Raw genomic sequence first — 23490 nt, forward strand, 5'->3', positions numbered from 1 at the left:
ATTGGTAAATCCAGAATAAACCTGAGACAATCTCCTGCACTCAACTTGCCAACACTTGCCCAGACACTTCCCTTCTGCAGCCCTCTCCAACTTGCCTCTTCACTTGGTCCCCACACCCATCATGGCTCCTTTCTACCTCCTGGTGGAAGGTACACTACTTCTAATTATCTCCCTTATTGCTTGCTTTATTACACGCCTCTTCTGTCTCTATCACCTCGAGAGCTTGCCTACCACCTCCACAGAGAGTAATAAGCTGCCCTCGTGACACACTACACTAACTACTCACTTTACAAAAAGTCCCATTGGCCCTAACACCTTACTCAGTGTTTTCTAGGGTGAGGGATGTCCAAAATCCTATCCTACTTTGGGCAGCTGAACCAGCGTTTACTGGAATCTTCTTATGTCTCAAAGTACACGTAAGTCAGTCTTTGCAACAGGAAAACATGAAAATCATGCTATATACCTAGTATTATCAGGAGTTATCTTGAACATAGCAAGTCTCCAGAAGCCCAAGATCACACTACTAGGCTAGGACACCCTAAGACTCCTTTTCCAAAGTTATACAGTGTCCCTTAGTTCTCCTCACCACTCTCTGATACAGTTCTCCCCAGAAATCCCACCAGACTCGACTCTCCACACACGTCAGGTTCTGTCACACTCCCACTGCACCCCACAGCAGAGACACAGCCCCTGCTGGCCCCCTTTCTGTCCAGTCCTCACCTTTATAGAACTCCCAAACCGGCTTCGCCTACAGCAGCAGGGTCAGGATTATGACTTTCGGGAACAATGCCAACCTCATTGGCCTCTTCTATTAAACAAAAACTGGGAGTTTCCCGAACAAGACTGAACCCTTCTTGTAGTAGGAGGAGCAGGCTGGGTCCCGCCGTCCTGAAATAACCACATGGAAACTGTATTAATCAAAACACTGCCTGGCCAATTAGCTCTAGCCTCTTATTGGCTAACTCTCACATCTTAGTTTAACCTATATCTAATAATCTGTATGTCACCACGAGGTCGTGGCTTACCAGGAGAGATTCTAACCTATGTCCATCTCAGGCCAGAGATTCAAGTCGTCTACCATACTTCTCTTCTTCCCAGCATTCTGTTCTGTCTATTCCACCCACCTAAAGGCTGCCCTATCAAAAGGCCAAGGCAATCTCGTTATTCAACCAATGAAAGCAACACATAGAAAGAAGACCCTCTTATACCACCTTCTGTTGGTCATATCTACCTGACTCCCATGGAAACTTTGAGTGTTAGTAGATGGGTGGAGGTGGAGGAGATCATGGCACTGAAGATGCCCATTGGGAGAAGGGGCAGCTGGTGCAGGTCTAATGTGCTGTGGTGGTGTGGGAGTTCCTTCTGTCTATGTGTTGCTTTTATTGGTTAATGAATGAAGAAACTGCCTTGGCCTGTTGATAGGGCAGAACTTAGGTAGGTGGAGAAGATGGAACTAAATGCTGGGAGGAAGAAGGCAGAGCCACCCCCTGAGACAGATGCTGGGAACATTACCCTGTAAACCACTGCCATGTGGCGATAAACAGATTAATGAAGATGGGTTAAATTAAGATGCAAGAGTTAGCCAGTAAGAAGCTAAAGCTAATGGGCCAAGCAGTGATTTAATTAATACAGTTTCTGTGTGATTTTTTGGGGGTTCTGGAAAGTCGAGAAAAGAACAAGCAGCTAAGTGACCTCCATACAACACTGTGGATGCTGAGAGTTTCTGATATGCCCTGGAAAATCTCCTGTTCTATACAGAAAGAGTGATACAGTTTCTCACAGAGTGTCTTTTGCACAATGTAACAAACAAATAGTAATCCTTTTGTGGCATTTTAGACAGAAATCTAGAAGTCATCGATTCTCTACCAACCAGAGCAGCTCCACCTCTAGACCAGTACTGAGACTCTAGCTTCCTGAATACATGCTCACAGAGGGACCAGAAATCTCTGTGCCTTAATAAACTCTACAGTGTAAATGAAGATGCAATAAGGAAATCACTTATTACATCACTTAGGTAATGACTGTTCTATGAATTGAGGAGAGATTTTCATTGTAGATAAAGGAGAGAGAGAAACTCAAGGCATCTGGAAAAGTCCAGGATTGAGCGAAAAAGCAGCAGACTGACCATGGGCAGGGCTAGAGGTAGAGGAAATCATACCTGTTATAAAGAGGATGTAGCAGATGAGTGTGAAGTTATTGTAATTATTCAGTCACAAATAAGGTTGCACTTCCAGGTTCTAAAGGCAGGCATGTGTGGACGGGCCTGACCCACATTACCCACGTGCATGCATGCGTGGTTATATCCACGTATGATTCAGCTAAAACCCTTGTGCGCATGTGTGAGTGGCCCATCTGCTTCGTCAGTGTATAACATAGTCACGCCAACCTGCTGTGCACGTGTGCTGGGCAGCTTTTAAAAGCTGGATGCTCCATTTCTCTCTCTTTCTGCACACTGATCCCCAAGCCTGTACGCATCCCCGTAATAAACTCCTAAGCGAGTTTGTTTGTGTCCCGTGTGTCCTTCTCACTCGTGCCAGGTAATTTCAGCTGTGAAATGGACCAGCCTGGGACATAGGAGGTGAGAATTGAAGCATTTTGTTACAGCACGAAAGAGATAAGGTTGGGAGAGGTAGAGTGAGAGACTAAAGTAGAAAGAGAGGAAAGGCGCCTGGGGAATAGAGTGGCAGCGTGCATTTTGACAGAAACTAACACACGATGGCAGATCCCCAGCAGCACACACTGATTGTCCGTGCTGCTGGGAATCTAGTGCTAACCCAGCTCCATCCAGCATGACAGAGGTGATCAGCCTCTGTGCCAAGTACTAAAAAGAAGATGAGAACAAACCCACGGTGGGTAGCACTGACTGCAGAAGTTAAACGTGTTTCATGCCGAGTCTAGGATACAGAGTGACCATATCAAAGGGCTCCATGGCTGGTAATCATGGAGGGTCTGGAGAAATGACTCAATGGTTAAGAGTGCTTGCTACTCCTGCAGAAGACCAGAGTTTGGTTCCTAGCTCCCACTTTAGGTGGCTCACAACTTCCTGTATCTCCACCTCCAGGGTATGACTCCCGTTTTTGGCCTCCACGGGCATCAGCACCTAAGTGTCACACACACAGTGCACTCAGGTATACACTGTCACATGCACATGAACAAAAATCAAAAGAAATTTTAAAAGTGAAGGCTATGGTCTTCTTCGTCTTTCCATAGTTTCTCGGGGTTGAACTAGGGTGGTCAGGCTTGTCCGGCAGGCACTTTCCCTCCTGAGTCATCTCACAGGGCCAAGAAGTTTGTGTTAGTCAGTTATCTGTTTCTCAGGCAAAAGACTCGATGGGAATTCTACTGAAGAAATGTTTATCAGCTGGAATTTAGGACCCAAGATGGATTGGAGCAGCACGTCAGACAGATAAAATATTTCTGTCTCCAGTCAAATTTACTTTAGAGGGTTCATTGGTGCCTTGTGGGGTCTGAGTGACACTGAGGGGTTCACACAGGTCATCGGGTGTACCAAATGCACCACTTTGATGGGGGATGTCTCCAATGTCTCCAAAGAAAACGTTATGAAAAGTGATGTAGAAAGAAAATGTCAACAGGTCCTTCAGGTGATTAAGAAATTAACTCACTGCCGGGGCTGGTGGCCTAAGTCTTTAATCCTAGCACTCTGTGGGGTGGGGCGCAAAGGCAGGCAGATCTCGGTGAGTGCAAGACCAGCCTGGTCTACAAAGTGAGTTTCAGGACAGCTAGGGCTGTTACATAGAGGAACCCTGTCTCAATCAACAACAATGAGTAAAAAACAACAACAACAAAAATTAACTCCCACTGAATGTGTTAGCGTGTGTCTATAACCCTAGCTGGCCAGGAGGTTGACAGGTTTCAAGGCATCCTGGGCTACATAGAAGAAGCTGTGTTCTAAACAAACAACCAGGTGATGGGGAGCTGGCTTAGAGCATAAGAGTGCTGGCTCTGCAAATACTAGGAACTGGGTTCTATTCTCCAGTACCCACATCAAAAGCAGAGCATGACTGTCATACCTGGAACCCCAGCTTTGAGGAGCAGAGGCAGGCAGTCCTGAAAACTCACTGGCCAGATTGCTGAAATCATGAACCTCAGGATCAGTGAGAGACCCTTTCTCAGGATGATAGAAGAAGATCCCTGCTGTCCATCCTGTGCAATACCCTGAGCACTCATGTGCTAACACACACACACACACACACACACACGAATAAATTATTTTCCATTAAGAAAATTAATTATTGGGCTGAAGAGAAGGTTCTGTGGTTAAGAGTTCTGGTTGCTCTTCCAGAGATCCTGAGTTCAATTCCCAGCAACTAATTGGTGGCTAACAACCATCTGTAATGGGATTTGATGCCCAGAAAGACAGAGCACTCCATCCATCCATCCATCCATCCATCCATCCATCCATCCATCCATCCATCCATCATACATCTATCCACATATTCATACATACATAAAATAAATAAATCTATTTTTTTTAAAGAAAGAAAATTCTTCAAGTGAGATGTGGTGTTCCATAACTTTAATCCTAGCACTGAGAGACAGTATCAGGCTGATCTCTACGTTCTAGGCCAGCCTGGTCTACAAAACAACTTTCAGGACAGCCAGAGCTACAGAGTGAGAACATGTCTCAAAAATTCAAACAAGCAAACAAAAAAAGAAGAGTAGTTTCTCTCTCTCTCTCTCTCTCTCTCTCTCTCTCTCTCTCTCTCTCTCTCTCTCTCTCTCTCCCCTTTCCTTTGGTTATTTTGTAGACAGGGTTTCTCCGTGAAACAGTTCAGGATATTCTGGGACTTGCTCTGTAGACCATGTTGGCCTCGAACTCACAGAGATCTGTCTGCTTCTGCCTCTCAAGTATTGGAATTAACGTCATGTTCCTCCACCAGCCTGCTAAAAATTATTTCTTTTAAACGTTAAAATAATAGTTTTATTGAACTACCCCTGGGGTCAGGGAATGGAGGGGAGGAGGGGAGGTTCTCAGCTGGGTGACTTGAAGCTGCCCTTTGACTCCAGCCCCCCCACCTCCCTGCGAACACCTGCCCAGATCCCTCCTTTCTCTGCACCCTCCTCCACACCACCCTCCAATTTGTCCCCACAGCTGCCAAGGCCCTTTTGCATTCCTGTCACTTCATTTACTGCCAGTACTTTCCCTTCCCCTCCTGCTTCTTGTTTCCTCACATGCCCCTCCCACTCTTAATCCCCTGAAGGATTAAGTCATTGTCTCTGCACACAGCTACTGTCCCCTGATAAGGTGCCCAGACGCTAATCAGGTTTTCTGCCCTTGAGGTGCAGATAACTCTGTGTGTACCTTGAAGGCGGGGCACACTAAAAGGACCACCCCCATTTGCTGGACACTTCCCCGCACCACTTCCCATCTGAAGATACTCCACCCTTCCTTTTGGAAAAAGAGCTTCTAGTTCTACAGAGGCCTCATAACACATGACCCCAATAGTTATATGTCTTTCAGCTGACAGCAAAACCTTTCCAATGAGTGACCACACTTCTTCGATCAGCCAGGGAAGTGTGTTACAGAACCTGCTAGGCTCACTTAGTCTTCAGTCAGTCAAGCCTTTCTCCCTCCTCACCCATGCATGAATTTTTCAAGCCATGTTCTCCTCCCTTTCCATCTTTTCCCTCTCCATTTACTTTTTTCTTAAGCTTTCTGGCTAGCTCTGTACCCTTCCTTTTTTTGACAGGGAAGATCCCCTCCCTGCTCAGAACTCACTCCTTGCACCTCACCCCCTGGGGAGGAGGCAGGACACTCCTCAATTTCCCAGGAACAGCTAGTTCTAAGGCCAACAGTAGGGCCTCCTGTCCCTAAAGGTTCCTGTGGCAAGCAAACCCCTCCCTTCCCTTCCTTAGTCCTCAGGGACTCTGAGAAAGTCCTGGGTTGCTGTGGATTCCCATATAGCCCCTGTCTTACCTTTAAACATTAGATGAGCACTTTGAGTCTGAATGTCTAAGAGACATTGGTATCCCATACAACAACACATACCTTCTAATATTTTATTCTTTCTTTCTTTTTATTGTTCTATATGCCTCCTAATATTTTCAAAGGAATCACCAACATAGTTTGAGCATAATGCTAAATAATGTATGCTAAAGGAGGTTAAAAGGGTTGAATTCTTGTGTCTTTTGTAATAAGTCTTGGGATAGCACCAAAGGAGACTTGTATTCAAGATGAGCATAGCCTGTGACGGTAATTTAATGCCTGAGTGTTAATAGATCTAAATAAACATTTTTATGACACCATATTCCCTGTAAGTGATTTTTAATTTTATTTCATTTCATCTGGATTAATCATAACCTAGAGGAGTAACACAGACATATATATATAAAGCTAGCTAACTGATGTGTTGCTTGTACTGCATCCTCTAGGTGCAATACCATTACTTCTAAAGCTTGTAATGAAGCTATATGTTTGTATCTATACATTTTGTATGTACCTGAAGCCATAAATGTATTAAAGCAAGCTGATTAACAAAATGGGCAGTTTACACTTGTTGGGACAGGGCCACTGTGGAAGGAGCTGCAGAAATTATAGCAGTGACTGCTGCAAAAACACTAGCTAAAATAAGACCTAAACACCTTCCTTTTCTCTGGAAAGAACTTGATGTAGTGTCAAGAGAATCTGTTGTTCACAGTCACTTGTTGTATCATCAAGTTTCACATGGGCCTTATCCAAGGGAGGCTGTAGAAGTCAGAGAGGTTCTTATGAGCAGAGGAACTTTACACAATTAGAGGGGACACAACTGATGCAAGCCATTTGGAAATATCCCCCACCCTCTTAAATAGAGGAAATCCCAGTCAGCAACATACATGAAGGTTTAACACAAGCAATAAGTATAAACACAAAATGAAATCTGTGTCATAACTGTTCAGTTTCTCCCCAAGTCCCATCAATGCTCCCCCTGCCTGGGACTGTAGTCAGCAGCCAAAGTTTGGTTAAACCTTTCCCTCAGGATACACTATTGCAGGATGTAGGAAATGAGGGGTCCTACAAGAATGTCTTCATCCAGACACCGTGGGCATCCTCAGGACAAGTTGACCAGTAGACCAGTACCTCAGACTGCAGACTCAGAGGCACAGAGTTCTTTATAAGCCTGAAGCACAACACCCTAGGGGGAATTCCACTCTCAAACCAGGGCACCAGACTCACTGCATACTGGGTAATGTTCATCGGATGGGGTAACTTGTGGATTATTAGAGATTGGAAATCTCAAGTGATAAATGAATTGATAATGTCTGAAAAAGTATATATCTAATCATATATATATATATGATATATATAAAAACTATATATATCATAGACATAGCAGGTCACTCAGACTGGAAGGACACATCCCTACAGATGCACCAGTGATAAATAGGAATGGTGGATGATATTCCAGTACAGTTAAAGAGAGCCGTGCCAATCTCACATGGAAAACACCAAGAACAGTGGTTCTCAACCTTCTTAATGCTGTGACCCTTTAATACTCCTCATGTTGTGGTGATCACCAGCCATAAAATTATCCTGTTGACACTTCATGACTGTAATTTCGCTAATGCTATGAATCATAATGCAAATATCTGATATGCAAGATTTCTTATATGTGACCACAAAGGGGTCACGACACACAGGTTGAGAACTGGTGGAGAACAGTTATCTCAGTCTGATCCTTACAACTATCATGTAATATTTTAAAAGCTGAATAATTCAAAATAAACCTCAATTTGATATATCTTATAGTCATTTTTAAAAATTAATTAATTTTATGTTATAACCAGTTTCCTTCTCTCCTCTCTCTCCTCCTAGTCCCTCCTCCAACCCCCTTTTGCATTGGCTCCCTTGGATTCACTCCTCTTCCATTTTTATTCAGGAAAGGGCAGGAGTAACAAAACATTGATAATGGCAATATCAAGTTGCAGTAAGACTAAGCACCTCCCCATGTATTCATACTGGGCAAGGGGAGTAGGGTTCCAAAAGCCAACAAAAGGTTTGGTTACAGCTCCTGGTCTTACTGATCTAGAAGTTCTAGGAGTTCTAGACGAGGACCAAGCTATACAACTGTCCCATATATGCAGAGGGCCTATGTCAGTCCCACACAGGCTCCCTGGTTCTTGGTTCAGTCTCTGTGAACCTCAAGGAGCCCAGGTTAGCTAATTCTGTGGGTTTTCTTATGATGTCTTTGACCTCCCTGGCTGCTACACTCCTTCCTCCCCTCTTCAGCTTGATTCCTAGAGCTCTGCCTAATGTTTGCCTGAGGGTCTCTGCATCTGTTTCTATTGGTTGCTGCATGAAGCCTCTCTGACGACAATTGGGCTAGGCTCCAATCTATGAGTACAGCAGAGTATTGCTAGGCATCCTTACAGTGACACTCGTGTATGGTTCTATCCTAGGTCTCTGGGTCCTAGCCCTCTAGGCAGTGTCAGGGGTGGCCCCTCTCTTGGCATGAGTCTCAGGTTGGACCAGTCACTGGTTGGCCACTCCCACAGTCTTTATGTCACCCTTACTCCAGCACATCCCATAGTCAGAATGAACTGTAGATTGAACTTTCTGCAGCTGGGTTGGTGTTCAGATACCTCTACTGGAAGTCTTACCTGGTCATAGGATGCAACCAGTTCAGGCTACATATCCACTATTGCTAGCAATCTTAGATGGGGTCATCCTCGTGGAATCCTGAAAGTTTCCCTTGTACCAGGTTTCTACCTGACCCTGAAATGACCCCCTTTCCAGTTGGTTCAGTGCTCTCCCCCAGACCAACCCACACCTGATTTCCATGCCCCAAACCCACCTTGATTTGACATACATTACAGCCAGTTTTTTATAATTCTCAATCTTAGAACTTAGAAACTAATATCATATATATTATTTTTAGTCTTATTATTAAATATATTAAATACCTTACTCAGGTCTTTGTAACTTATAAAAGTCTTTTAGTTTCATTCTGTAGCCATATACCCATTTAATCTTTATACATAAATTTTTCCATTAAAATTTTTTATATAATTAGGATATTTTATTATTTAATACATATCTCCTTTTGCTACAAATATAAAAACCAACATTTTTATTTTTTACAACCATTATAGTAGTAAACATAGATATCCCTATTTATTTTTAAAGTAAAATTGGTTGGGAGGGCCTGTTCATCTCCTTTTACTGTTAAAGAGTAGTAAGAGTTAATAAATTTTGTTGTGATAATTTTAGGCTGTCCCGACTGGAGACAGGAGGATTGTAGTTCAGCTTAGAAGATAGGGCAGAAATCCTGTACTGGATCTTTAAAGAAGTATTTGATTATTGATACAGACCTAAAGAGAACGTAGAGATGAAAATATCCTCAAAATACTTTAAATGTTTGTATGCATGTATACATACACTGTCTCACCCAGATAGTTCATGAATACCTTCGAGAGGATGTTTCCATGTTCCAATCCAGATGATGATTGGGATAGACATCATCATCTGGCAAAGTGGCTTTCAGTCATCTCTTGGGCTACCAGGTTCCCTCTGTATTGTTTGGCTGTTTGCTTTCTATGTATATGATGAAGAGATGGGGACATTTGTAGTTGGTCACAATCTGGACTTTGCCATAGGTACCCAGCCTGCTCTGGAGCCCATGTGTTTCATAGTGTACCTAAGAACACACGGGAAGCAGCACCGTACATCCACCAGGGGGCGCTGCCTCCCAACAGTGGGGTAAGTTAACAGGTCCTGGATGGTGGCTCCCTGGGTCATCCCATTCACCAGTAGGGCAAAATGGTGCTTATATGACTACCTTTCCAGCTGTACAATTTACCTACCATTCCTGCCACCCTCTCCCACACCCTGCAGGGATGCTCACCTGGTTTCTTGCTGTCTTGCTGCTCTAGGCGCTGACTAGTAATACCAACAAGGTACAAAGAGCAGAAGCCTCCAGAGCAGCAACAGAGGAGGTGGTGCCGTCGGTTTGCCTGGCTTGATGGCCTGGAGGTCACCAAGAAAGTTGTAGTTATTGTACTCCACAGAGGTCTCCCCGACCCTGCATCCCACGCCCCAAGGTCGACGATTGCCCTATTTTCTCACTAAGGACAGTAGGGGCCTCAATGTTACTTCTGCAGTGCTTCAGATGGCAGGTAAAATGTGGTTCTTGTCCAGGAAGAACCCAAATAGATGTCCGGGTCTGGTAGGTCCCATCCCCGTTGGGCAAGATGGTCCTAGGCCCAAAGGTATGCTGCTGTACTGGCTTCCCATCCCGAAGCCAGGTCAGGGTGGCCACAGGAGGATACAGATTAAAAGCCCAACATGTCAGGGTGATCCTGCCCACTGGGTATCTCCTTCTGGTCACATTTACCTTCGGGGGACCTGAGAGAAGACAAAGTGAGTTAGTGAGGGTTATGACATACTCTCTATGTCAACATGGCGGGTCGCCCAGAAGAACTGTCCTGTTCATATTTGCCTTCAGTCTCTCCTCCCTAGAGGACACAGCTCCCAGTGCTTGTAGGACTGTGGGAGGCTGGGGCTCAACTCCAGTTTTGCTCTTGAGGGTCCATCCCTCGTTTACACTCTGTTGATGGGAGGACATGGTATTCGTGCTGTCAGGGGCTAGTAGTTCCTCGTTACAACACAGGGCATAGATGAACAACAGTTACCAAGAGACCAGAGGCTCAGTGTTATGGGGGCTACAGATCCAACCTGAGTGAGATAAGTCTCTTTTCTATGACAAAGCCAGCTCGACAATCTCTAGGGGACAAGTGAGGGACTCTCTAAGTACAGTCAGGTGACTGTGGTTGTGAGTCTTTGGTCCTGGAGTTTGCCCAAGACTGATGACCAACGTCTTCCTTCCTTCACAGAAGTCCAGGGCACCTTTGCGTGTTTGACTTAGCCAAAGCTTTAAACTTCATGTTTCAGATTCCAAAGCGGGTCAGACAAGTTCATAATCATAGCACTAAGAAGGTGGAGGCGGGAGGTGGGTGAGTGGGGTCAAGGGGTATTATGAGGCTCTTTTTTTTTTTTTTAAAAAAAAAGACAAAACCAAATAAAAATAGAAAACTTGACCTTTTCAATATTTTAGGTTCATTTATTTTATGTGCATACATGTTTGGCCTGCATAAATGTATGTGTACCATGTGCACACCTAGTGCCCTTGGAAATCAGCAGAGGGCATCGGATGCCATAAAACTGGAGTTACAAATGATTTTAAGTCACTATGTGACCTTTGCTAAAAGAAGCACTAAGCAACAGTGTAGCCTTGATCAGGTCACAGGATTTGGGTAGATTGCACTAGAATCTGCAGCCGAGCTCTGGGTTTGGGTCTTCTTCTAGCTTCCCATAGAGTGATTCTGAATCCAGCCATTCCCACCTAGTTCTCTACCCTCCTCCAGGTCAACCTCCACCAGAGAAGGAGACTATTGGAAAGAAGAGGCCTTTTTCTTCAGAATGTAGGGCCTTGTGTGAGATCAGGTCAACATCTGGGAAACCAGCCTTTCCTATCTGAGGGACCCAGCAATGACTCTGGGGGAAACCCTACACTGCAAACTTCTAGGCACCACCTTAGACTGTGTCATGATTATACACACCAGTGAGAACCCAGACTCCCCTGGGAAGGAGCCTCTTGGCCACAGGAATGTTCCCCCGAGTCCTGGGAACCAACCCTGGTGATGGTCCATACCTGTGTCCATCTGAGAGTTCCTCAAGGAATTCAGGTGTCTCTGGAGCTGGGAAGGACATGTGCCCTTCAAGAAAGTCTTAACTTGATCAGTTCTGGGTGCATGTGTCTCCCAGAAGGTCTTGGTCTGCTGGGTGGATGGCACAGCCATTGTCCATGTGAGAGTCTTCTGGTCAAAGGTGAGGGCATCCTGTCCATCATAGCCCAGGCGCCAGAAGCCTCCAATGTTCCCATTTCTCTGAAGTTCACAGCCTAAGGTTACCTGGATGGTGTGAAGGCCTGGTCCACATCAGATAAGGACCTGTTATCTTTTTGTCCCTGAACCTCAGTTCCCAGTGGGGTTCAGGGCAAATGGGGGGATGCTGTTATTCACCAAAGTGTGGGGCTCTTGTACCTCTTAGGGAAGGACCACTGGTGTGTTTAATGAGTTTAGCTACACCGTACCCACACCCTGACTTCAGGAACCAGGACTGAATCTGTATGCACTGCCCTCTGTCTACTTACCCCTGTCTTGGCCTGTGACCTCGACCAGTATCCTCCTGAGTTGCTTCTCCACCTTCCACAGGCCCTCAGTTTCTCTTGCCCAGGTCTCAGCTCCTGCATGTCCCTTGATCCTGGCCCTCAAAGCCTCTGCTCTCCTTCTGTCTCCCTTGTAGCGCAGGAAGAGATCACCATCAATGTATCCATGGGCCATGAACTGAGTCTCCCCAGACCTGACCAGATGCAAGCTTATGAAGTAGTGAAGTGTGTGGGGTCCTGGGGAGACAAGTTCATGGGTTCCCACCATAAGCTATGCCTTGAGAGATTGAAACCAGACTATTCCATGCCCCCGTGTCTCATAGGTGGATATTAAGAATATGAGCTGTGCTCCAAAACAAATAAACAAAAAAGCGATAAAAAATTTAAAAAGGTTAAAACAAAAAAGAAAACAGAAAATCATTGAACTTAAAAAAAGAATTATGAAAAAATTGTCAAGGCCTCTAAAGTATTTAAGAAACAAACCTCATGTCTGAAGAGATAGCTCACTGATTAAGAGCACTGACTGCTCTAGAAGAAAAATGGTATTTGGTTCCCAGTATCAAGAAGGTGGCTAACAACCCTCAATAATTCAAGGTCCAGGGAATTCAGCACCCTCTTGTGGCCTCTGGGAGCACTGCATGCATGTGTTGCACATGATGTATAGACAATGCATCCATACAACAATACATTAGCAAAGTTGAAAGAAATGAACTTTTACATAAGGGTGATTGCACATGTACTTGAGTGGCTGAAGCAGGAGGACAACAATCTCTAGGATCATCATGGAGTGATGACCAAATAAAATCACAAAAGTAACCACTGAGATAACTAAACTGGGCTTCACTGGTTTCTGGGATTGATTGGTTTAATCTTCCAAATATCTGAACAATCTAGCAGAATATGGCTGGTGGGAGCCCCCTCCAAATGATTCAGCTGCTACCTTAACTTCCTCCTGCCACCCTGCCTACACCATCCTGAATTCTCCTGTGCACAAGCATCCCCACACTGCACTGTTCATTTGGTCCCCTCACTTGCCATAATTCTCCTTAATCTCCATCGTGGGAGACAGACATGGCCACTCTAATACCGTAAGGAGCCAGAAGGATCCAAGATATCCTCAGAGGCCCTAATGGAAGGACAAAAGTAACTTTGGTCCTGTGTCCTTGTCCAGCAGTAGACATGACAAGGCTGGTCTGAAACTGAATCCAGTGCCTTGGAAAAGAAGTAGAAGTTTCTGGGGTCCCAACTCTTCTCTTTGGGCTGTGGTTGTCAGTGCTAAGACAGCAGCGTCTGCTGTAGCCTGTGTTCTTTTTTCCAACACTGTCTGACTTACCTCTCTGCTGACCGTTGCTATTTTTATCCTGCGAATAGTGAACAAGACGTTGTACTTCATAATAAACTTGATGGGCATAAGGTATCAGCTATGGCTTTTGTCTTATTTAGCTCCTCTTTACTCTATTTCTCATTCCTGGTCCTCACACTCACCACCTCACCATTCATGACTCTTATTCCTGCATGGTTCTAGTGGAGCCTAGATGTGGGGCCCGAATATGGGAGAAATTATCAAGAGTGAGTAGAGTCACAATAAATATATCGACTAAAAGGAGTGAGATTAGTGAACCACATAAAAATTGCAAATAAATAAATTAATTAATTAAAGATTAAAAAATAGGAAGAGATGAGCAGACAGGAGTGAAACAGGGCAGCTGCATCCTAAAGAACATTTTTTTTCTTTTAGATGATTTATTTTGTGATGTCTGCATTTCTCAGAGTTTCTATTGCTGTGATGAAATACTATGATCAGGAAGCAAGTTGGGGAAGAAAGGGTTTATTTGGTGTACACTTCCATATCATTGTTCATCACTGAAGGAAGTCAGGACAAGAACTGCAGCAGTGTTAATGCAGAGGCCATGGAGGGGTGCTGATCTCCATGGCTTGCTCAGTCTGCTCTCTTATAGAACCCTAGATCACTCACTGGCTCAGGGATGACCCCACCCAACAATGATCTGGGCTCTCTCCCATAAATCACTAGTTAAGAAAATGCCTTACAGATGTATCTTATAGAGGCATTTTCTCACCTGAGGTTCCCTCCTTTCAGATAATTCTAGCTTATGTCAAGTTAACATAAAGCTAGCCAGCACGTCAAAGACACTCCTTTTTATGCTAGGTTATGTCCATTATCCATTTGTTTCTTAATGCTGCCCCTGGAAAATATGTTTCCAGCAACCCTGACTTAGTGACCCCCCACATAGAAATGTACAGCTATGACCATCTACTTGTTATGCTATGATTAACTGCTTTTTGATTTCTGTTTCCTTCTTATGCAGACATCCAAGGGCCGTTTTGTGGTTGCACTGACTGAAATGGATTATTAAAAATGCTGCAGGATCCCCAGCAGTGGCAGGCAGCAGAACAGCTGCAGGTCCCCAGGCAGTGGCAGCGGGCCATGCAGCAGCAGGCAGTAGGCCCTGAGAGCAGTCAGTCCCAGGCAGGTCCCCAAGCAGTGGCTGGTCCAGGGTAGTGAGACACGCAGTGGTGGGCAAGAGACAGAGACATAGATAGGCACACCATGCAGAGTGAGGTTCGATATTTATTCAGTGTGTTATGGAGGGGGAAGGGAGGAGAGGAGCAGAGAGAGACAGACAGAGAGAGAGAGAGAGAGAGAGAGAGAGAGAGAGAGAGAGAGAGAGAGAGAGGTGGGGAAGGGGAGAAGTAGGGAGAGACAGAAGCTGCCTCTTAGAGAAGGAGACAAAAAAGAGGAGGAACTCAGGCTGGAAGATGAAGATCAGCCTGTCTCAGCAGACTGAGGGGCAGTGGGCATGGCTTGTCTCTTAAAGAGATAGAATAGATCATTACACTGACTACCTAGTCTTGGCAGAGTAGAACAACCTTCCCTAGCTTTACTCAAGGTCTTCTTGCAGTTTTCACCTTTAAAAATCCTCCCCTCATCCCCTTCTCATGGCAACCTCACATTGGGCTCAGAGACTGCTGTCTTGACAGCAGTAATCAATAAAAATTTGAATTATAATTATATTGAATCTATGATCTTTCCTTGGTGGTCTCAAACTTCATAACCATTTGTTTTTGCATCTTTTTATTTATTTTTTATTGTTTTGCTAAAGCACTTAGAGGAATTCTTTAATTTCACTCTAAAAATCTGCCCTTGGCTCCCTAATGTAAGTTCTGTAAGTTTGAAAACATGGGCAGGTGTAGGTGAAAGTTTAAAGGCACAATATCACCTACAAGGGTGATGTGAGTTTCATGTTAATGTATTTACACCGTGGAGTTAGACAGGAGATTTAGACCCACAGTAGAAAATTGATCAAATTGTAATTCAACACTACAATAATTACAGTTGATTTACTCCAAAACAGGCATGAGGTCAAAAGATTAAAATAAAAATTTAAAAAATAACATGACAGTCCTGAGAACCAGGAAGCCATGTCAATGACTGGATTGTTATTTTTGCTTTGTAGGACTCAACCATGATAAGCTTAATAGGGACAGACCACAAAAAGGAAGGTTTTAACTTCCAACCATTACCACCTGCCAGTGTAGGGCCCAGTCGTGATAGGCTTAATAGAGGCCTGAGTCTCAGCAGTTTACCCTGAGGCAATACCTGGTCGCAGGAAGGACCACAAACTGAGATTATCCAGGCATTATCCAAGAACAGACCACCCAAAGGAAATTTCTAATGTTCCAACCATTGTACTAGGATTACCTACCAGCGCACATTCACCAGGATACTCCTAGACAAATGTCAGCCAATCAAGGATCCTGAACCTTAGAAATCCCTCACTCCCACCTTTACTACTATAAAAACCCAACTCTAACTGAGATAGGGGCTCTCTGGTTATTCCAATACGTTGGACACATGGAAAGACCGAGTTTGCTAATTTATATAAAATAAAGACTCTTTGCTTTTACATACAGGACTCGGTCTCCTTGTTGGTTTTGGGGGGGGGGGGGGACATCGCAGATTGGGGCATAACAGCTTCATGGTGCCTCAGAGAGTAAGGAGAAAGTTTCTTTTTTGATGATACGGTTTTAAAATGCGTTGAAATGGCTGCTATTCCTCTAGTGGAGCCAAGAGCCCCTCCTCTTTCATCAAACACAGGATCATTAAGTTACCTGTTAAAGCCTTATACTCTTTATTTGTGGAAGATGGAGGGTGCTGAGCCCCAGGATTAAAGCATTTTGAACACAAAAAAAAAAAACCTGCTTGTTTTTTTTTCTGGGTTTTTCTCTACTACAGCAGGTGATTTTACTATGGAAAAAGAGGGGCGCAGTCGAAACACGGCGGCTGTGGCTTCACAGACACAGAGCTCCTTAGAGCAGAGTCCCGCCCAGCCGGGCAATATCGCACTAACTAAGACAAAATCAAAAATTTCCACACATCAAGTTTTATCACCTCAAATACCAATTAGGTATACATAATTAGGCTAATTAGGCTAATGATCAGTCTACATGAAAACGGAGTGATTGGTATTTCCAGATCTTTCCATCTGATTAGGTTCAGGCTAAGACGCTGACTCCGAAGTGTGGAATTTGATCCCTCCCACTTCAGAGTCCATCATGTTCTCTCAGTCTGTGTTTAACCTTTCTGAGCCACACAGGCCCACTGGCTCTGTGACAGGAAAAGGGAGAACAAAACAGCCTAAGATTTTATGTACACAAGATTAAAATTAAGACTCAGCTGGTAGAGTTCCTTAGAGACTTGGGAGGTAACTCTTCTCTACCCCTATGATATGGTACAACCCAATCTTTTCTGTAACTGCTTCTCAGATGAAATTAGGACATCATTGTCAGGGACCAGGAAAGTTGGAATGCCAGCCAAAGGCTGGAAGTAGGGCAGGGGGCATTCTATTTCACTGCCCAGACTCTGCAGGACCACCTGGGGCTGGCAAAGTTCAGGCTGTTTTGGAGTAGCCTGTAATACTGGTCCAAAGCAGGGGCTCAAGCTGGTAAGCAATGTTAGGAGACATGAGGAAATTACTTCGGAAGAATTCCACTGTCTGGTTTCCTGGGGCTTTCAACAAGTCCAGAGCTTGCTGGTTTTGCAGTACCACCTGAAGCCGGCATGTTGAAGGTTGTTTTGCAGCAGTAGGCCATTCACAGTTGCTCACTGGATGGTGTCTGTCAGCTGAGTGGACATCTGTGGGGACTGGTATAGACTAGAGACAGAAGGGTAAATTCAGCCACTTATGAAAAATCTTTACCTTGGGTGCACACCTGAAACTTTCAGGGCTGTCATTTTGGTAGTTGGGGAGGTAGAAGGAAACCCAACACCAGTCTCAGGGATCAGCAGTAGGCACTGAGCTTAGGCTGTTGACTGACAGGAGAGTGAATGTGGAGTCCCTTGACCTGTGACAGGTGGGTCCAAGTTGCAACTCCCTGAAGTTACATGAATTGTTTTAAAAGTTTACGAACAAAGAAATGAAAGTTTTAGATGCATTAACATGACTGCTGTCTATAATCTGCACTGAAATCTGCAGTGTAGAAAATCAGTTAGCATGTGTCTGTAAAGCAGATATGTTTTCACGACAATGGGAAGCACGTTCAATTCTGGTGTAGGAGGTCCTTCTGTTTATGTGTTGCTTTCATTGGTTAATCAATAAAGAAACTGCTTGGCCTGATAGGGCAGAACTTAGGTAGGTGGAGAAGACAGAATTGAATGCTGGGAAGAAGGGCAGAGGGAGAGATGCCGTGGATCTCCTGCCTGAGATGGACGCTGGATAGAATCTTGTCGGTAAGCCACAGTCACGTTGTGATACACAGATTAATAGAAACGGGTTAAATTAAGATGTAAGAATTAGCCAATAAGAAGTTAGAGCTAATGGGCCAGGCAGTGTTTAAATGAATACAATTTCTGTGTAATTATTTTGGGTGTAAGATAGCCGGGTGACTGGGATGACAAGCAACCTGCTCCTCCTGTTACATAATTCTATATTTAGAAAGCAACCAAGGAAATTTAAAATTTTGAGCCTGTGACTATAGTAGTAGCCAGTGCTTTAACATGGCTAACCAATAACTTATAAGGGCTCCATTGACTAACTTTTGAAGTCCTTACATCATGCATCATTCTAAGCCTCATTTTTCACATACTTACATCACTTCCTTAGACTCTCATAATTTTTATTAACTCCCATGTAATCATTTACCATGAGGCATAGGTGCTGATTACTGAAAGCAGTCATTGAAATCAAGCTCTTTTAAATAGAGATAATAAAAGATTAGTTAGTAATAATATCAAGATAGCTTGTGTTTGGCTTTACATTAAAAACTGTTTTATGAGTTCATTTCTTTCTGTGTGAAGCTCCTCAGTGTGGCAAATCTGTCTGCGGGCCTGCCTTTCTCAGCAGGAGACCAGGCAGCTGCAGCCTTTGCTGCTATTAGACTGACAAAGCTACAGTTACCCATCAGCATCATCAGAGAGCTGAGAAGAATAATTTTGAGCAGGAAGTAGAATCCAAACAGCCTCTGTATCAATTAAAAGACTTACCAACTTCCTGGACGGTTACCATAGGCTCCTCTGTGGTCATCTCCTCATCTTTATTGGGATCAGAAGTCCTCAGTTTTTGGCTGTCACAGAGGACAGCATTAAATCTTTGGCAGTCACACGCTAAACAAAAGTTGAATCCAAGTTACGTACTAACATATGGTAGCAAATTAAGATTACCTATTGATTTAGCCAGTGTTCTATCACCACGACCATGGCAGTTCTTTGTAAAGGAAAGCATTTGGTTGGGACTCACAGTGTCAGAGGTTTAGCCCATTTACCACCATGGTGAGGAGCATATCACGAAGCAGGCAGGTGTGGTGCTCAAGAGCCCCACAGGCAGCAGGAAGAGGGAGAGCCACTGGGTCTGGCTTGAGCCTTTGAAAGCTCAATGTCCACACCCTCAGTGACACACTTCCTCCAACAAGGCCACACCTTCTAATCCTTTCAAATAGTGCCATTCCCTGGTGACCAAACATTCAAATTTATGAGCCTACAAGCACTCAAGTCTATGAACCTATGGAGGCCATTCTCATTCAAGTCACCGCACCTATGCCTAGATTTTTAAACTGTCAACCTTTTGTTGCAAGTTTTAAACTTACTGTCTTTTACAGATTTTACAGAGTTTTAAATCACACTGAATGACCTTACAAATTCCAAGGTAAAAAGAGTTTACAAAATAGTCTTACAAATCTTGAGATAAAGTTCATACTTTAGCAAAAATTTTAGAGATGTGATGGAGGACTATTTATAGAGTTAAATAAAATCAAGAAGAGGAACATGAGATAAACAGTAGTGATCCCTACTGGGAATAGTTTATAGATGCTTTAGATCACATAGTGCTTTTTCTTGGGCTTTTCACTTTTCTCTTTTTCTCCTATCACTGCCTGACCCAGGACAGGGATTTCAGAGGAAGCTTTTAAACAAAAATCTTTAGTTCTGTAGAGAGAGGGTCATAACCCAATTCCAGAGCCATCTTTTTCATGAAATAAAACAATATAAAATTATTTTGAAAAATATATCCAAAGACCTAAGATATTTGAATCTCTGTAAAACTGAGTTTTGCAATGGGGTTGGGAGAACAGAGAGAGAGAGAGAGAGAGAGAGAGAGAGAGAGAGAGAGAGCAAGGAAACCAAAGGAGACTCAGAGATAAGAGATTCTTGAGAGTGGAGAACAGAGAAAGTTCAGAGATAAGAGATTGTGGGTGTCATTTGTTTATGCAGTAGCAGAAGCTGTTGCCATGTCTTTGTTTCAGGATGTTGCTATGACCAGTTTTTTATGCTTGTGTTCTGCTTCTGTAGCCCCACCTGTTTGCCTGCTAAATCCCCCATTTGGAAACCCCTACTCCTGAACTATAAAAATGCTTATGTTACCCATGTCCAAGGCTGATCTCTTGAACCTTGACTTTAGGGAGAGACAGTCCATGCACATGAATAGAAAAGCTTGCTCTAATTAATTGTTTGCTTTATTAATTTTCCCCATGATGAACTGGGTCAGTTGTCTTTCTCTCACATCTGTCTGGTTAACAGTACTAAAAAGAGAGCTTTGTCTCTGAGTTCAAAAACAACAACAAAAATCAAAGGACAATTCCAGCTTCTGCCATAGAAGAGCTGCTGAGGTCATTCTCCGGGGTCTTACTGTGTGAAGAGGTGACTGCTCCTAGTCAAAGACACACTTTTACCAATTGACAGCTGCTTTAGATTAGAATGACTTAAGTCTATGCCTTTCAATATGAAATATCTATATATCTAAATGCAATCACTTAAAAGACTTTAAAGATGTATTTGACCTTTATGATCTCTTTAAATACGAACTAATAATCAAATGAGTTTTTAAAGGTCCAGTACAGGGCTTCTGCCATATCTTCTAAGTTAAACAACTGCTCTTCCTATCTTAAGATGAAAAAGAATAGCTCTACCTATATGACTATAAAAAAGATATAATATTAAATAATAAAATGCTATTAATATAAAAGATAAAATTAATGAATAAAAAGTAAGTACTTCTTTAATAAATAAAAATGTATAGTAAACAGGATGGCTATGCTTACAAATGGGTAGCTAAGACCTTTTAAGAGTTAAAAAGCTCACCTTCCTAGAGCTGGATGGAGTGGGGAGGACCTTGAACTTCCCACAGGGCAGGGAACCCTGACTACTCTTTGGTTTGGAGAGGGAAGGGGAGTGGGGGGAGGGGGAGGGAAATGGGAGGAGGTGGAAATTTTTAATAAAAAATAAAAATTTGCTAAAAAAACTCTGAGCATGTTGTTTAAGTTATATAAAAATTATGAAAAGACAAAGATAATATATCTAATATTAAAATTTCTTAAGTTCTATGATTAACAATTATAAAAAACTGACTTTAATGAACATCATATCAAAGTTTATTTTAAAATATCTGGCTTTCATAAAAGGGAAAAGAGAATTTTCCTTCTATATCTTTGTCCAGACTTGGCAAGAATGGTATAAGGCTGGAGGAAATCCCGTGAAGGAGTTAAGTTGAAGTTTCTGGGGACCCAATGCCTCTTGGGCTGTGGTTACCATTGTAGGGTGAAAAGGGCCAGTGAAAGAACACCTTGACCCTCAGACCAGAGCCAAAGAAACACACTTTGCCCCTAACCAAGTTCAAGACTTGAAATCCCACCGATCCCTGAGCTTGGCTCAAAGTCTGACCAGGATCTCCCCAGCAAAGTGTTATAGCCCTTGCTCTGGGAGAGGTTTCCTTAATACAAGTGTAACAACTCTGTTCCAGTAGGAGAAGGGTTTACAGCGCTGCTCTGCCCTACTCCAGAAAAAGAAAGGTCATTACAACAAACCTCACTGGAAAGATTTATTGGGAGGGAAAGATCCAGGAGAGTAGCTGCCTTTGTTCTAGTGAAAGCAGTGACAAACCATCAGGATATATATAGGGCTCATATATAGTTTCTTGGGGGCAGAGCTTTCCAGCTCTGGAAAACCATTGGTCATCCTGTTCCCATCAAGTTCCCAGGAGTCTGTGATTATTTTACAAGGCTAGGTCAGCCAAGGACACTTTTTCCCAAAGTCACAGTGTCCTTTAGACATTAAAGTTCTTTCAAATGGCTACCAGATATACATTTTTCCAGGGATTCAACAAGATAATACACATGTGCACACACAGAGGAACACCTACACAGACACACAGGGATGCACACACAGACACAAAAACACATACACACAGAGATACAGACACAAACATAGTACACAGACACACAGATATACAATCATAGACACACATAGAGAAACACACACACAAAGACACATACACACAGAGATATAGACACACAGACATATACATAACACACAGACAGACACACATACACACACAGCTACAGACACACACACACCATTCACCACACAGAAAAACAGACACAAACACACAGAGACATACAGTCATACACACAAAGACACACACTCACACAGAAACACATGCACAGAAACACACAAACACACACACAGACATACATTCACACAGAAACACACAAAGACAAACACACATATACGGACGTACAGAGACACACATACACAGGAACCATGTACACACACCATACAGATACACCCAACACAAATACACACATACAAAGGTACATATACAAACACACACACTCACAAGCCACAGAGACACACAGATGTACACACATAGAAACATACACATACCACAGAGACACGCACACCGCACAGACACATATACACAGACACACATCAAGTTCCCTCATGCTATACCCCACAGCACAGGGATAGAGTCAGTCCCTCTCTCTGCCCAGTACTCACCTGCAGAGATGCCCAACAAATCCTGCAGGATCAGTAACACTAGCAACGGGTGGGCTAGGAGTAGAGTTCTGGGTTCCAAGGACAGCATCATCTTCCTTTGCCTTAAAGAACCATCTGAGCTCACTTTACAGATTCAAAGCCAGGTAGGCTTTTCTTCCTTCTTCCACCCACACCAGAATGCCAAGGAGATTAGGCAAATGTATCATGGGGCACTTCAGGTGGAGGAGATCCTGAAAGGTCAGGAGACAATAGCTGGCTTGGTGGAAGGGCAGATGTTGAGGTCTGGGGCTCAGTGGAAGCTGGGAGTTGGTGATGTAGTGAGGGTGCAGGCAGCCCGGATTCAAATCCTGTACTGCTCCTCACTAAAGGCACTAAAACGTTCCTTTACAGCTATCTCTACTACACTCTCTGCAATAAGCATTAAGATTTCTTCTTCTGGATGTTTTCATCAGGAGCCTGGGATACATATAAACTCCCATCAGCCAGAAACCTGGAATTACCCACACCGTGTGCCAAGACCTCACTAGCCTACTCAGATATTTTCTCATGCTCACACAGGACTCAGAATTCTTGGAATTCCCCTTCTACAACTACAAGAACAAATGATGTATGTATCCTGTTAATAACTTACTGAGAATTAATAGAGCTATCAAAGAATGGAAAGTCTGAAACAATTTATGTTATTTGCTTTCAGCTATGCTGTTGCCTGGATCCAGTTTAGCCCCTGGGGCTGAGCTCACCACCCACTGCTGCTGAACAGAACCTGTCCAGCCTGGACATAAATATTTTTAAAGCAGAACAATAAAGTGAAATATATATATCCAGAAGAGACACTGGTTTAGATTCTAAGGGAGCCGGTGCATGCCTTTAATTTCAGCACTTTAAAAAAATTATTAATTTATTCATTTAAATTCAGGCTGCAGTTTCCCCTTCCTCCTCTCCCCTCAGTTCCTCCCCACTACCTCCCCTCTACCCACCCCTATCCATTCCTCCTTAATTTCTACTGAGTGAAGAACCAGAGTTTTGTCTTCTGCCTCCATC

The 23490-nt window shown here is 43.5% G+C and overlaps 1 protein-coding gene across 9 annotated transcripts in view; it reads right to left on the bottom strand.

The window, feature by feature from the left end:
- The window catches only part of LOC125399830 (MHC class I-like protein MILL2), a 32059-nt gene extending 9159 nt beyond the window's left edge, over positions 1–22900 (bottom strand). For 4 of the 9 annotated variants that reach the window (XR_015738464.1, XR_015738463.1, XR_015738461.1 and 1 more), the window contains exons 1-8: positions 22450–22899; positions 18667–18786; positions 12150–12401; positions 11649–11924; positions 10064–10342; positions 9843–9964; positions 9406–9532; positions 721–888 (exon numbers count right to left, since the gene is read on the bottom strand). Coding sequence is in view for 4 of the 9 variants with exons in the window: in XM_085693009.2 (XP_085549135.2) it covers positions 9867–9964; positions 10064–10342; positions 11649–11924; positions 12150–12401; positions 18667–18786; positions 22450–22540 (1116 nt within the window). In the remaining 5 variants the exon portion in view is untranslated. The other 5 variants (XR_015738465.1, XM_085693009.2, XM_048433439.3 and 2 more) reach the window with 5 other exon arrangements.
- Between the last annotated feature and the right edge of the window lie 590 nt (positions 22901–23490).

Source organism: Myodes glareolus, chromosome 1 (assembly GCF_982192425.1).
Source record: "Myodes glareolus chromosome 1, mMyoGla1.1, whole genome shotgun sequence".
Taxonomy (NCBI): Eukaryota; Metazoa; Chordata; class Mammalia; order Rodentia; family Cricetidae; genus Myodes; species Myodes glareolus.